At 33.2% G+C, this 14,912-nt stretch overlaps 3 protein-coding genes across 3 annotated transcripts; 1 reads left to right on the top strand and 2 right to left on the bottom strand.

Annotated features, from left to right (window-relative positions):
* Positions 631-4,474, top strand: LOC109355163 (serine carboxypeptidase II-2-like). The gene is made up of 10 exons (XM_019598145.1): positions 631-936; positions 1,227-1,334; positions 1,498-1,593; positions 1,682-1,774; positions 2,070-2,155; positions 2,242-2,511; positions 2,699-2,832; positions 3,164-3,259; positions 3,771-3,876; positions 3,962-4,474. Exons 1-10 carry the CDS (start codon positions 663-665, stop codon positions 4,121-4,123), a joined length of 1,425 nt encoding a protein of 474 aa, XP_019453690.1. The 5' UTR covers positions 631-662; the 3' UTR covers positions 4,124-4,474.
* Positions 5,134-7,552, bottom strand: LOC109355157 (calcineurin subunit B-like). The gene is made up of 5 exons (XM_019598135.1): positions 7,336-7,552; positions 7,041-7,262; positions 6,845-6,954; positions 5,755-5,829; positions 5,134-5,485 (listed from the first exon to the last, which is right to left on the bottom strand). The coding sequence occupies exons 1-5, from the start codon at positions 7,403-7,405 to the stop codon at positions 5,435-5,437; spliced, it is 528 nt and encodes a 175-aa protein (XP_019453680.1). The 5' UTR covers positions 7,406-7,552; the 3' UTR covers positions 5,134-5,434.
* LOC109355148 (translation initiation factor IF-3-like) lies at positions 8,230-12,361 on the bottom strand. The gene is made up of 9 exons (XM_019598122.1): positions 12,015-12,361; positions 11,878-11,917; positions 11,668-11,727; positions 10,872-10,924; positions 10,286-10,341; positions 10,155-10,188; positions 9,366-9,438; positions 9,182-9,274; positions 8,230-8,722 (listed from the first exon to the last, which is right to left on the bottom strand). Exons 1-9 carry the CDS (start codon positions 12,278-12,280, stop codon positions 8,570-8,572), a joined length of 828 nt encoding a protein of 275 aa, XP_019453667.1. The 5' UTR covers positions 12,281-12,361; the 3' UTR covers positions 8,230-8,569.

The following is a 14,912-nucleotide window of genomic DNA, read 5'->3' as shown; positions in this document are numbered from 1 at the left end:
AAGCGCCTTATATTCCACAGAACCATATACACCGTTGCCATTCGTTAACGATGTCAAAATAAGGACATATCTTAAATAAAAACGTTTCAATGTTTATAAGGAGTCTACATATTGTATCCCAAAAAATATATTATTCTATTTCATTTTGTTTTTTAATTATTAAAATTTAATTTAAATATATATTTTTAATTAATCACAAGTAGGACACACTTTTGAGGACAACATATTATATATCAAAAAATGTAATACTCTATATACCATTATATGTAATTGGTTAGAAAAATATTTAATCGTTAAATTTTTAGCTTAAAGACATTCTTTAATCACGATGGTTACTCTCATTTACTCATTGTCCAATTTCCTAATAGTCAAATTAACAATATCACTTAAATAAAAAGAAAGCTAATATTTTTATATTATTAGGTGAAATTTGTTTGTTTGAAATGTTAGCACATTGTTATGCGTGTCACTCTATATATATTATTTTATTAACAAAAATATATTTAAGTTAAAAATTTAAAAATTTAATATTTTTTTGACGAATCACAAACGCAAATAAATTGATACTAGAAAAAATGTTGGTCCACATTATATAAACCCAACTCCCTGATTATGAACATCATATTCTATCTCTCTCTTTCTTGTCTATCTTTATCTAAGAAATGGTAATGGCTCAACCATGGTGTTTTTGTGTTATGACCATTTCTCTTACACTTTTTGTTGTTGTCAATGCAACAACAATACCACCTTCCTCTCAGGCTCAACAAATCCATGACAAGGTTGGAAAACTCCCTGGTCAAAACTTCACCATCAACTTTGATCACTATTCTGGTTATGTCACTGTTAATGAGAAAGCTGGGAAGGCACTGTTTTATTGGTTTATTGAGTCTGATCAATCCCCTCAAACCAAGCCACTTCTTTTATGGTTCAATGGAGGTTACTCTAACACTCTAACTCTAATTCTACTCTTTATTAAGTTGTCATATGATTCAAACAAACCCCTTTATTTGATAGATTGTGTATAATATACATTGGTCTTCAACAAGATTTATGTTGGTATCGTTTTAAAGTGTAGTTGCGGTTGGGGCCGAGTTGCAAATAACTTATGTGTAGTATAGGAACTAAGAAAACTGCAATATTGTGGCCTTGATGTCAATATTTAAAACTCTGAGTCTGCTACTTACAGTTTACTATATTTGGGTTGATGGATGGTTATGATTATGCAGGGCCTGGATGTTCATCCATTGCTTACGGGGAGGCGGAAGAAATCGGACCCTTTCATATACGGCCAGATGGAAAAACCCTTTATCTCAATCCTTACTCTTGGAACCAAGGTGAATGAAATATGACAAATTTGATAATCTAAGATAATTTGCTCTTGTTGAATGTTACTTAGGCTTATTACTATAGACAGATTTGTGAGAGGGCAAAAGAAGAAAACAAAATTCATAAATGCAATAATGTCTAACTTTAGTATTTGTGCTGTTATAATTGTAGTTGCCAACATTCTTTTTTTGGATTCTCCGGCTGGAGTTGGATTTTCATATTCGAACACTTCATCTGACATTCAGAACAATGGCGACAAGAAGACTGGTAATACTTCGACCATTTCGTATTTCAATCATGCTTCTGATATGAAATATATAATTCATGTCACTTACACAAATAAATCTTCATACAGCTGAGGATTCTTTAGAATTCCTATTGAGATGGTTTGAGCGCTTTCCTCAATATAAAGGAAGAGACGTCTTTATTACTGGAGAGAGCTATGCAGGTAAACCACCTGCCACAACTTTCTCATGATATAAGATTTCTTGTACTTTTTATCTTAGTTATCCCAATTTTATGGTCAACTAAAGAAATAATAAATAAGGTACTCACTCAACTTGTATGATTGTTAGTTTGTTCATCTATTTTTATTTCATTACTCATGAGTTTATTGTGATGAAAGTTAACTCACAGTTTTAGTACTTCAATACAAAATTATATGATTTCTGCTATACTTATTTTGTACAAGACTATCTTGATCTAATATTTTAGTATGCATCAATATTAATCCTCTATTTCAGGGCATTATGTTCCTCAACTTAGCCAAGCTATTGTGAAGCACAACCTTAAAAATAAGAAAAATGCAATAAATCTGAAAGGTTACATGGTATACAATCCATCTTTGCATTAAAATAGTTCCTTCTTGTGCTTGTTGTCACTACAAAATCTAATCAATATATATGTCTGTTGCAGGTCGGAAACGCTCTTACCGACGATGTCCATGACCATTTGGGGGTTGCTGAGTTTATGTGGTCAAGTGGTTTGATTTCTGATCAAACATACAAGCTCTTGAACCTTAGTTGTGGCAATCAGTCATTTGTACACGCCTCAGATGCATGTGCGCAAATTCAAGGAATTGCTTATACAGAAATTGGCAACATTGATCCATACAGTATCTTTACTCCTCCATGTTCTGCTAATCATAGCCAGTCAAATCAGCTACTGAGAAGAAAACTTAGCAGTGTATCTTTCTTCTACTATTAATTGGCTGCTATTCATTTAACATTCGTTTGTTTTAGTTTTCTTTGGCCAAAAAAGTCCTAAAGTACAACCCAAAAATCCAAGTTGTGAAACATATTTCCAAATGATGTGGAATCATAGCAAAGTTTTGTGATACAGAATCTTGTTAATATGTTATTTCTTGTTACAGAGAATTGGTAAATTCAGTGAAGAGTATGATCCTTGCACCGAGAGTCACTCTACCGTGTACTTCAATTTACCTGAGGTCCAAAAGGCACTTCATGTTGATCCAGCTCATAAGCCTGCTAAATGGGAGCCCTGCAGGTAATGATCATTAGGGACACACTTGGAAGCGTCTATTTAACTCCCAAATATGCATCATGCACCAAACAAAAGCGATCGTGCTCATGCATTCCATTATAAAAGCATTGCACTGCTGGATAAAGATCAAATACCAATTGAAATGAACTTTTAACCATTCTGATATGCCTGACTAGTATTTAAAGTAGTGACTTTAGGGAAGTCACAGGCTCAGCAGACAATGCGTTATAGTACCTCTTCAGTCTGTTTTTCTCTGCACGCGCTTGTGTTTCTGTTTCTGTCACCATGTTTACAGAGACCACAAGCCTCTTATTTATTTTCTCATGCTTTGCAGTGACGAGGTACATTCCAACTGGAAGGATTCTCCGAAAACAGTGCTTGATATTTATCGTGAGCTTATTCCTTCGGGGCTGAGGATATGGGTATTCAGGTTACCATCAATGTCTACTATATGTGCATTACTATCATTCTTGCATACCCTGAAATAAGCCAAAGACAGTTTTCTATATTCTTACTAATTTGCAATGACTTCCTGTGTTATTGTTGCCTAAGACAATTTGCTAAATACTTAGGTCTAAAAAGAATGCAAGTTATGATTTTTGCAATCAAAATTAAATTTTTGATGTTGTTTTTTTTATAATATTTGCTTATAAATAGAAGATGCTGAAATTAAGCAGTCATTGATGATATAAATAGGCCCTTAGTTGATCTGTTGGCTGCCCTAACCTTACCTACTAACTTCATGCAATGTTTGTCTGATATTTTCTTTGCTGTGATGTATAGTAATTTGTTTAGGGACTGTTCTTAAGAGGTAATTTGTTTAGGGACTGTTCTTAAGGGTAATTTGTTTGGGGAATATAGGTCCCCTGCATTCATGTGATATCTTTTCATTTCCTCTTAACGAATTTAGCACCATCTCATATTTCCCGTTCCCTTTTCAGTGGTGACACAGATGCCATAATCCCGGTGACATCTACTCGCTATAGTATAGCTGCTCTTAAGCTTCCGACAGTGAGCCCTTGGCGTGCATGGTATCATGACGGTCAGGTAAGCGCTTCTGCAAGATTTTTTTTGGGTCTTCGAATTCACACCACTTGTCATCGTCGAGTGCACTAATATTTACATGAAACAGGTGGCAGGATGGACACAAGGTTATGCAGGACTCACTTTTGTGGCAGTAAGGGGAGCAGGGCATGAAGTTCCTCTGCATAAACCTAAACCTGCTCTTGCACTCGTTAAAGCCTTCTTAGACGGAACCTCCTTGCCCGAGGCTGAGCTAGTCCGTTCGTACTAAAGTATAGGATTGTGCTGGTAGTGAGATGTTTATGTTGTTTGTATGAGATTATAGGTTCAGACCTCATTGCTGCCATTGTACTCTCTTATAGTTAAGCTGATACATAAATTAAAAAGGCTAAACCACAGTGATTTTTTTCCAGTTCTTTCTCTGGTGCAATTTATCGTAGTAAAGCAACTTCTCCTCCGTTCCCACAACCGGAGTAAACTGGGAGTTATAATTTGTCAAAGGAACCCAAAGCTAATTGCAATGTGGATGAAAACTTTACTGCAGTGTGTGATTTGCAGCCTATTAGAACTGTGTATTTAATTCACAGCAGGAGAAGTAAACAGATATATTCTCAGCATATTTAAAATTTATAATTGAAGTCAAGAAATGAATAACTCTATGTGCAAATCAAAATTAACAGCATTTTCTACCGTAATGACCTTTCTTTAACTTAATTCGTTCCATATAAATACTATTCTGAGAATTCTAGCAACAAGAGAATTCCTGAAAATATCATTCAGAACCTGTTTACTTTCCTTGCTCCAGAAGCAATGTTAAGTCACTGTTTGAATCTCACCTACTGATACAACAGGATGAATTATGCTTTATGAAGGTCGCATGGGCCTTCACTACAGTCCAGTGAAGATGGGATTCCAAAACCTAGCAATCAAATACTACTCACCTTTTATTTTTTACTAAACTAAACGTGGTGAATACCTTAATATTTGCTTTCTTTGGATTGAATTATGTTATTTTAAAACACATCTCAGCTAACAATATAGTAGACAGGTGCATCGTTTTTTTCTCTCGATCATCATAAAAAAATAGGAGTTACTTGTTTGTAAATCAAAAGGTACGCATTTAAATTAATTTAGCTTCTTACAGTAAATTGCTAAGTAACACTATTGAAATTTATGTGGTGCCCAATTCTTGTAGAATGCTCTGAATCGGTAAATTATGCAGTCACCATCACATGATGCAAGTATCTTAAAAAAGATGTATTGCAAAATTTGTAATTTGAGGGGGATTTTATTTCAATAACCCAAGTCAGTCACATGAAATACAACTTCCAAATCTACTTCAAAAAAGTAAGATAAGAAAAACATCAAGCATTCAAACTTCATAACGAGATTCAATAGTTGCCACACCAAAAATCCTCATATTTACTTCAAACATTATCCCAGAAAGAAATAAACAATGCTGAATGCACTTGTAAACAATTATAGCATCTATTTCTTGTTTTACAGCAAGTGGGAACTCAATAAATAATCTAGGAAATCAGGACAGTGACTTTTATACTCTCGGGCAATTGTCACCAGCATTCTAATCCACAGGAATCTCAGCTTCCATCTTCAATTCCGAATTGCCAAAAATCTGTCAGCAAAAGGCATCGGCTATTCATTTTTCATATGAAAGAAAGCACACTAACAAATATCAAGTAGTAAGACATGTTGAACAAAAACTACAGAAGATATGTTCAGAATACATGGTATTGGTGTAAAACCAACACGACAGCATGTCCGCGGAGATGTATGACCTCAAGGCAAGCCCTTAGTTGTCACTTGCCTATTAAAATGTTAACCGAAACTAAACTTAGGAATTCAACTGCAGTACGCCATGCTAGATATTAGTTGCTACAGTACCTTCATGAAGTCGGACAAGACTAAAAAAGAATCCTTTTTATAGCCTGCATCCTCAAGGACCTGTGCCAGAACTTCCTGTACAAGGTACAGGAAGCAGAATGCATCAGAGGCAGTTACACACAGATCAGGTAATCTATAATTAGTTTTGGCAATTGGAATAAGTTAATGATATCAACAAGACTACAAAGTGACATCTCCAATAAAATATCAATTCTCAAACCCATTATATATCTTGATTATCTTCAACACAAATATATGCACAAATGATGTGCTTCATATAAACATTTTTTCTTGATTAAGAAATAAAACACTTCTTTGCTTTTATCTTAAAAAACAACGGGGGGATCAGTGCATAAGGCTCCCACCTAGCGGGGTCTGAGGAGGGCATATGCATGGAACCTTAACCTTGCAAGTGAAGATGTTTTTCCTATGATCTTTGCTTTTATCCTTAAAACAAAACAATTTGATACAACTTATTTATCCTATCAATAGATATAGATGTGCAACTTTCAAGTGATGAAACACTATTTATGCTATATTTTAAAGGCGAACTTACATTGACCTCACTTGAGGTTTGACTTAATTAGACTCGATACATTTCTTGTTTCAAAAGCTAAACTCACCACCCTTTTGGTATACTTACCACCCCTTAAGGGGCAGTGACTATAATTTCACCAACCACCTCTAACGAAAGGCATATGTAGCCTTGAAACAATAGGGGTGTTAAGTGAAATTAAACTAAATCATAAGGAAAATCGGTGTAATTTTTCCTGTTTTAGATGGATGAAAATTGAATAGTGAAATTGGACCTAAAACTTGTCACTTGTGAGCCATATGAAGATGACCAAGCTTTGAACAAGTTTACCTCATCCTATAAAACATTCAATTCTCAAAATGGATTTCAAAGGAACAGAATTATTCAGTAAAAGTTAAAGTGTTTCTCTCCCTATAAGCTCTCATGTGATAAACAGTTATCGAATAAGGGCCTAAATCCTTTTCTAACATAAAAAAAATAGAACATACAACAATTCAAAGAAGTGATCAAATATTGAATTGAATCCAAGTTGTAATTTATATGTGAGTGAGTAACCTCTCTCTGTTGTTGTGACATGAACTGTCCAGACAAATCGCGCAAAACCCTCAACATATCATCAAACGTTACTTTCCCATTGCAGTCGCTGTCATATACCTTGAAAATGACTAAAAAAAGCAATAAACATGTGATGATGAGTTAAAATTAGAAATGAAAAAAAAAAACAGCATTAGATTTTATAGTAACTACTAACATTCAATTTTGTGTTGTAGAGAGGCACGAGAACTAAAAGTAGACAAAAATGCAACAAACTCTTTGAAATTGAAACCATCGAGCATTGTCAACAAACTTTGTGAAAGAGGATTAACTGCGAATTCGGGAATAGACATGAACTCATCGGAAGAAATGAAACCGCACTTGTTACGATCTAGTTGACAGAATCGTTGGTATAGAGATACTATCTCTTGTTGAGTAACTACACAAAATGAATCGATTAATCAATGTTGAAAAGTAACAAAAACAAAATGAGCGTGAATGTGATTATTTACATGCGTGTTTGCAATTCTGTTGAACCTCTTCAATATCGTACTGAGTCAGCATCGACGATGTGTTACCCATCGTCACCGATCAATAGAATAGAATAGAGTAAGATTGATTGAATGATTTTGTAACAATGCACCTTTGAACTCAGAGAAAGGCACAGATTCAAATTTGCTTGGGAAGAAGATGAATTTGAATCTAATGAAGAATGGGTTGAAGTAACTAACCGTCCAACGACTTTGTACGGAGAGGACCTACCGCATTAATGTTTATTTTGGATTGGGCCTATTGGACCTGATTTCCCATTTTGGTGAATTTCTTCAACACCTTAGAACCTTTTCTTTTCAACATTTGTGACCAAACTATAAATATTATTGTTAATGAAAAAAATACCAGTAGAAGTTACCTGGTAATATATATTTATAAGTTTATGGCATAATTTACATTAAATACAAGTATTAACGTGATGTATAATGAACGTTACTCTCAGCAACTTCACGCATTGAAATTTTTTCTACTAACAAGCTTCTTTTATATATATTGAACGTGATGTATTCTTAACGTAAAAAGAGTTAGAAAGACAATTACACAAAACCATGGGAACAAGATAATGCTCACTCATCTAGAAATGTTTAATGTCTTGCAGTATAGCACAAATGAAAGTAAGATATTAAAAAATGATATAACGTGTTGATTTAAGGACTGCAATCTGTTTACTTGGGTGATTTCAAAAAACATGTAAGATAATAGCATTCTTCAAACGTAAGAACTTCAAAACTAAGATACTTTCAAATAGTTATGTATGTAAGTTGCAGCCTCTCAACATCTTTTGATAAAAGCAGTGCAACTTCGAGTCCAAGAAGAAATATATCAGAAGCACCCTGTTACACAGGTAATGCATGTTCCCCTAACATATCAGGCAGCATATATTCCCCATAATTTATAGTTTTCCTATCAATGACTTTATTGGGGCAAGATACTCCTTGACTAAGGTACTGAAACTAGTAATATTCACCAATTTGACATGCATTGGATTCGAATTGCGGGAAATTACTGTCAACTTCAAAATTTTAATCAGCATCAAGTCCTAAACTTCTATGAAAAGTTGGGTTTTTGTTCCTTCGTCTTTAGTGTTTGGGAAGAATGCTTATATGCTATACAACACTTGGAAATTCTAACATTGGCCATGAACACAAGTTAACCACAATCCATCATTCACCTATTAGAAACAGGAGGCAAAGTTTAAGTTATGCGGACACTGACGGAAACTTCATCTGCTTCTGATTTGTCTTTTTTCTTTGGTGGTTCTTGAGCTTTCTGTAGAGTAGCTTTTTTTGGAACCATAATTATGAAGATGTTCCTGTCTCGGAAGTTTTTAGCTTCCTCTGTTCCAAGCTGCACATTACCCAAGTGTGGTTGAATATAAAATTTAAGTAGGCAATAGAATGAAATGTCTCCGATGATAGTAAAATCAGAAATCAGCTCAGTGATAGTGAAATGAATTCAATGCACAAATGAAGTTGGATATTCTGAATAGAAGCAATAAATGAAGGGGTGATTGAGGAGTTTTAAGGTGTGCCAAGCATGAGTATAACACACAAAATCATTATTACAACTCTGTGACCTAGTTTTCTCATTGACAATTTTTTCTTGTTGATGAATTGCAGTTTTTTCCGGGGAAATGAATGGGAAATGGGTGGAGTGCACTTGCAGGTTTTCAACCCATGCACCCATAATTCATATCCTGCAACTTAATCAAGGGAGCTATCTCTATAGTACAAATTGTAAAGTTTTAAATGCTTAAGAAATATGATGTTAAATAATCATATAATATAGCAAAGTGACAATACATACCTCCCCAACATCATTCTGGAAACGTCTAAGAAGTTCAGTAGCAATATTCCTGAATTCATTTTCTCGGCCTTTGAGGTTCACTATGATCTTAACCTGCAGGAATTGATCCAAAAAATTTCAGTACAAGTGATGATAAATTATTCTTTCCAAATATGATATGGCATCACTGAATAATTCAAGTAACCTTGTCACCATCTTTCAAAAACTTCTGTGCAGCTCTCAAACGCACTGAATAATCATGTTGATCTATGTTGTATCTGTTAATAAAAGTTCAAAGAAGTTAGTAAAAATAAGTCACAGACACATACTCTAGTAAAAAATAACCGATCATAACTAAAACTAAAAAACTAACCCCAGCTCAAGAAATATAATCGCTACCGCTACTCAAATTGAGTTCGTTACTTAAGAAGAAAAGGTAAATCATAGCATATGTTCTATGCTTTAAAAAGATACAACACTTTTAGGTGCATCTATGTTTGTAATGAGCAGCAGACCAAAACTACCCCTGATTTATCGTAACTCCCAAGTCCACAACCAAGGACGGGGCTTTCAACCACAAAATGAGCTTTTAATATATACAGCTATTTTTCTTTCTAATCTCTTTTAGTTTCTTGAAAGTAATGGAAAGAAAAACCGGTACAGATACATCTAATGCCATTCAGGGGAAACTAGAATTAACCTGAACCAATTGTGTAACAATAATATGCTTGTTCACAATTCTGACCCTTCATGTATGAAAGCATTATAATCAATGCAAAATTTGGTCAGTAATACCATTTCAGCATTCAATTAAGATTAGGATGCAAATTTTGAGTCAATGATTTTAGTATTTTAAATAAATGTCAGATCTGACCAAGAATGAGGAACTTTCTTCTGAAGAAACAAGAATCTAGAACTTTCTTTTCACATATTATTGTCTCTGAAATATTAAAAATAAGGAAGGAAGAATTAGGCTCCTAGGCTAGGATGTTACCCCATCTTGAGCTCCTTCAAATCCATCCGACTAGCTACATTTAAGAGATCACTTGGTCAGTAACTTATTGTCTGGTCTGAGTTCTGCACATGATTTAGAGGGAAACAATTCGAACAAAATACAATGCTTACCAGCACTTTTCTTCTGCTGTCCTCTTTTCTTCTTCTGAATTTCATATTTATATTTACTGTAAAAGAAGAAATATAAGTATCAGTGAATTCCGAGCCTTCAAGGTCCAGAAATTCTCAAAAACCAGTATATAAGTGTGGTGGGCAGAAAAAAAGAAGAAGTAGCACTAGGGCATGTACTTTAACAAAAGAGATTCTCTAGATTTATTTTTGAAAATGACTATGTAAATGTCTTTCATAAAACAGCCAGATGCATGTGAGCTAATCTGTCTGTTGATATTACGTTATTAATTTCTCAATCTTGTCTTCAGAACACCCCCAACCCCAAGCAAGCAAAAAATGGGGTACCATAGTGACCAACCATCCAAATGAATATACACTACCAGATAGAAGCATAGCATCCAATATGGATCAATGTCCAGATATAACAATTTGATGCAGATAAAGTCACACCCTTACATGGTCATTTGAAGGCCATCAACCATTAGTGTTTCACTATTTTGATAGTTTATTTAATGTGGGCATGCATAAATAAATAAAATTATGATTGCACAGTTTCTCCCAGGAGTCAGGATAGACGAAGTTATACCTGTAATCCATTATTCTAACAACAGGAGGATCTGCATCTGGGGATACAATGACCTGCAAAATGAAGAGAAACTAAGATTCTGCACTCAAGCCAGAATTAGCATGCAATTCAATGTCTGTGGGGTGAAGAGGGGAGTGCCCACTTAATCAACTAGAACCGACTCAATACCAAACTAAAATGGCCCACAATTAAACTTTAGTTGTAATACTTGAGTAAAAACTTAAGGAAAATCATCCTCCTTTTCTATTTCTTAACCTTTTTTATCATGTACAAACTATGAAATATATATACTGTAAAGAGACAAGTAGATAAAAGGATACTCTATTCCATTCTATCCTGTTTGTGTGCCAAACACCAGTGTTAGGACTTAAGCACACGAGAAGAGTCCAACACAAAAGACTAGTATATTAGGTGGGAGAACCTCATGACTTAAATACCACATTGAGTTTGCTATTATACTCAATGTGAGACTCCTAACATTGGCGCCCTCTTTAAGGACCGACGTCCACTGCGACTTTCATTCTATCGACACAAACCCGATTGTATCCCTTTCTCTTTTGGCAGCTTCACTCACCTATTAGGACTCAAGCACACGAGGAGTGCTCAATCTAATTGTTAGGACTCAAGCACACAAGGAGTGCTCAATCCAAAAGACTAGTCTATTAGGTGGGAGAGCATCATGGCTTAAGTACCATATTGAGTTTATTATTCTACTCAATGTGAGACTTCTAACAGCTACCTAGCCAGATATAAGAAATCCAGCATGTGGTATTGAAAATAAAAGTGGCAATGTTACCAAATCAAGTTCAGCATCTTCAGCCATTTGGATGGCTTGGCTCCTAGACACTACTCCAACCTACAAAATAAACATTCAAAATTTCGAATATTAGAAACTTGAACAATTCAATGACTGAATAATAAGAAGAAGAATAACTAAGCGAAGTGTTGAAACATGACCTAGCTTTCTTCATCAATGTTTGGTAAAAAGAAGAGAGATATAACTAACCATGTTCTGAGCTTGATCAATAAGCCTAACGGTACCTGACCTATTTGAAATCAGGAAAATCAATAAATAATGGTTAGGTCCCAATTTCCAATAACCGTATGTGAATGAAAAGGAAGTAGTAGTAGTTATAGTAATACCTAATGGAAGAGATGTCAAGAGCTCCTTCATCATCGTCATCGTCGTTGTTCTTGCGCCTATAGTCGAAAGAGCGGGAACCACCGCCACCGCCACCGCCGCCGTAGCGGGATGTTACGTTAACGTAGGTGAGGGGAACATAAGAGTCGAATTTGGGGATAGAGAAGGTGAAACCGAAAAGCTTGGAGTGAGAAGAAGAGAGAGGTGAAGGTTTGTTGATTTGAGTGTGGAGGAGGAGTGTGGTGGTGGTGGTGGTTATGCCCGCCATGTCGATGCCTCAACTGATTCACACTTAAAGGATGGGGCAATATAACTTTGGCACATAATTTCTCATCTCTTTCTTATCCACAACTTTTTATTTTACTTCACATCATCAATGTTTGGTTTTACTTATTATTTTTTTAAAGTAAAATTGTTGAGGTAAGAAACTTGATTTATGAAAATTAAATAAAATTGTAAAGAAGAAAACAACATATTTAAGGTTGATGAATTGATTTCTTGTTTTATTTATAATCTCATATATTATGAGTTTATAGTTTATGATGTTAATCTAAAATATCAAACACTTCCTATTCATAACACTATATAACTCAGAAAATTTTAAAGATAATCACCATGTTAAAAATAGATTGTGGAGTAAGTGTTTTATATTTCCGGCTATTACTTATGTGTCCAAAAAAAATATCACAATAATTACTCAAAATTTCATTAATTCCTCTAGTTATTCTAACTAAATAAGTTTTAAAAATTATTTAATTGAATAGAATGGAGTGTGTACTTGGAAACAAATCTGGGTATCCTTCAAATTTGTATATCATGTTTTCCCCATAAGGCTCTAAGAATATTTCTCAAGAAAATACAGACAAGGTTTTTTAGAGTTTTGTGCATAGAAATTACTTGAAAACGTAGGGCTAGGAAATTTTTAGAAAATTATATATCAAAATTATCATAAAACTGTCATGTCCAATCACAGTGGAAACGACAACGAAAAAATTCATAGAGGAAACAAAGTATCATTAGTTCAAATTCAAAAGCAAAAATAGAACTTTAAAGGGATTAATTATTTATTTAAAATTGTGACAAAATACTATATTGGTTGTACTAAAAAAAGAAATCACCCTTTGGAACAAGGCATACCTAAATCCTAATCATGATACATCAAGCCTATTGGGTGGATACAATAATTCTAGCTCAAACAACAACAGAACTCAATGCACCAAAACAATTATCGTTTGAATGCCAATTATACAATCACAAGTGAGTTAAAAGTAACATATTATCACTATAAATATTTATATACATTTTATATTTATTCATTTATTTATATATATATATATATATTAAGAATCAATAATAATTAAATATAAGTGATATATAATACAATGCTAACATATAAAATCCATACACCTAAAAATAGATGTTATGTTAATTTAGGGGTACACTTTATCCCACTCTATTCATTACAACCATGTTATCTATAATTCTATATTGCGATTAAGATATTACTAACATCTAATCCAAGTCATCTATCTAAGAAATTATGTTTAATTTAGCTTCATCTATCAAATTACACGAAAGAAATAAACTTATAAAACTTATATTCATTATTCATGAAACATCACGTTACTAAACTCAGACACATTTTATACAATACTACATAAGAATAGTTTCATAGTACTCATATCTCAACAACCAACACATTAATCTACACATCATACTAGCACCATGCACCATATCATTTTGACTCTATTTCCCACCAATTTTCTCATCCTTTATAGTGTTCCTTGTGTTGTAAGCATAATTCTCATGTGAGTTCTTTGCTTCTACTTTCTCAATATCCTCCTTGCTCAACCTTCCCTTGTCATTGGTTATAACAAAATTCATATTGATTTTTATTGCATTGTTTATTTTATTACTTTTTAGTCTTTGTTAAGAGATATTAACTTCTTTTAAAAATAGTAGTAAAAATATATATATATGATTATAAATATTAAAACCTAGTGTAAAATCAACCAAAATAATTATAATATAAACTATTTCTTACAAATTATACCTTATATCCAAATGAAACAAATTAATTTATATTTAGCTTTTACTCAATATATTCACGAATAATCAAATTATAGTCTCTTTATATCTCAATGTTTATAAACTAAAAAAATATAATCATCTACAAAATATATCTTCATATTGGGAGTTAAATTATCTCATCAATTCACTAACATTATGATATATGTCACATGTAACTCTCTTATATATAGTTATTTATAAAAACAAAAAACAAATAGGACACATCATACTTTTAATAGTCGAAGAAGATAATTTAACTCCTAAAAGTAGGATATACATTATCTCTATATAAAAAGTGGGTAAACAGTCTCAAAAAATGTATCACTTTTATCATATCACATCATAATGCAAAAAACAAGTACTCTTGATATGATTACTTAATTTGATCAGATTGTAAAGAGATTATACCAAGCTTGGAAGATAATAATATTGTCAATTAATAAGATAAATTTTTCCTCCATTAAAATTACATGTGGGTTTATTTATCTGTTTATTAAAAGAAGTGTAGAGAAATTGGTATGGGACAGGTATTCTTTTTACCAAGAGTACATCTTTTATACAAAAAATGTATTACTTCATGTATTACTGATTGAAAAGATATATTTAAGTTAAAATTTAATAATTAAATATTTTTTACCAATAGTAAGTAATGATACATGAAGTGACACACTTTTTGGGATAGAACATGTCATCTTTTTGTTGATATTTTTGTTGGTGTTATTAAGATATCTATTCACCATTTTGGTTAAGAACTAATCTATTTCTAAATTTATAATTGTCTCTTCCAATAAATGATATTTTGTTGATATAAGCGCGTATAATTTTGAGAA

The sequence above is a fragment of the Lupinus angustifolius genome, chromosome LG01 (genome assembly GCF_001865875.1).
Source record: "Lupinus angustifolius cultivar Tanjil chromosome LG01, LupAngTanjil_v1.0, whole genome shotgun sequence".
Classification (NCBI taxonomy): Eukaryota; Viridiplantae; Streptophyta; class Magnoliopsida; order Fabales; family Fabaceae; genus Lupinus; species Lupinus angustifolius.
The sequence above is the reverse complement of the archived record's forward strand: the minus strand, read 5'-3'. Positions and strand labels throughout refer to the sequence as shown.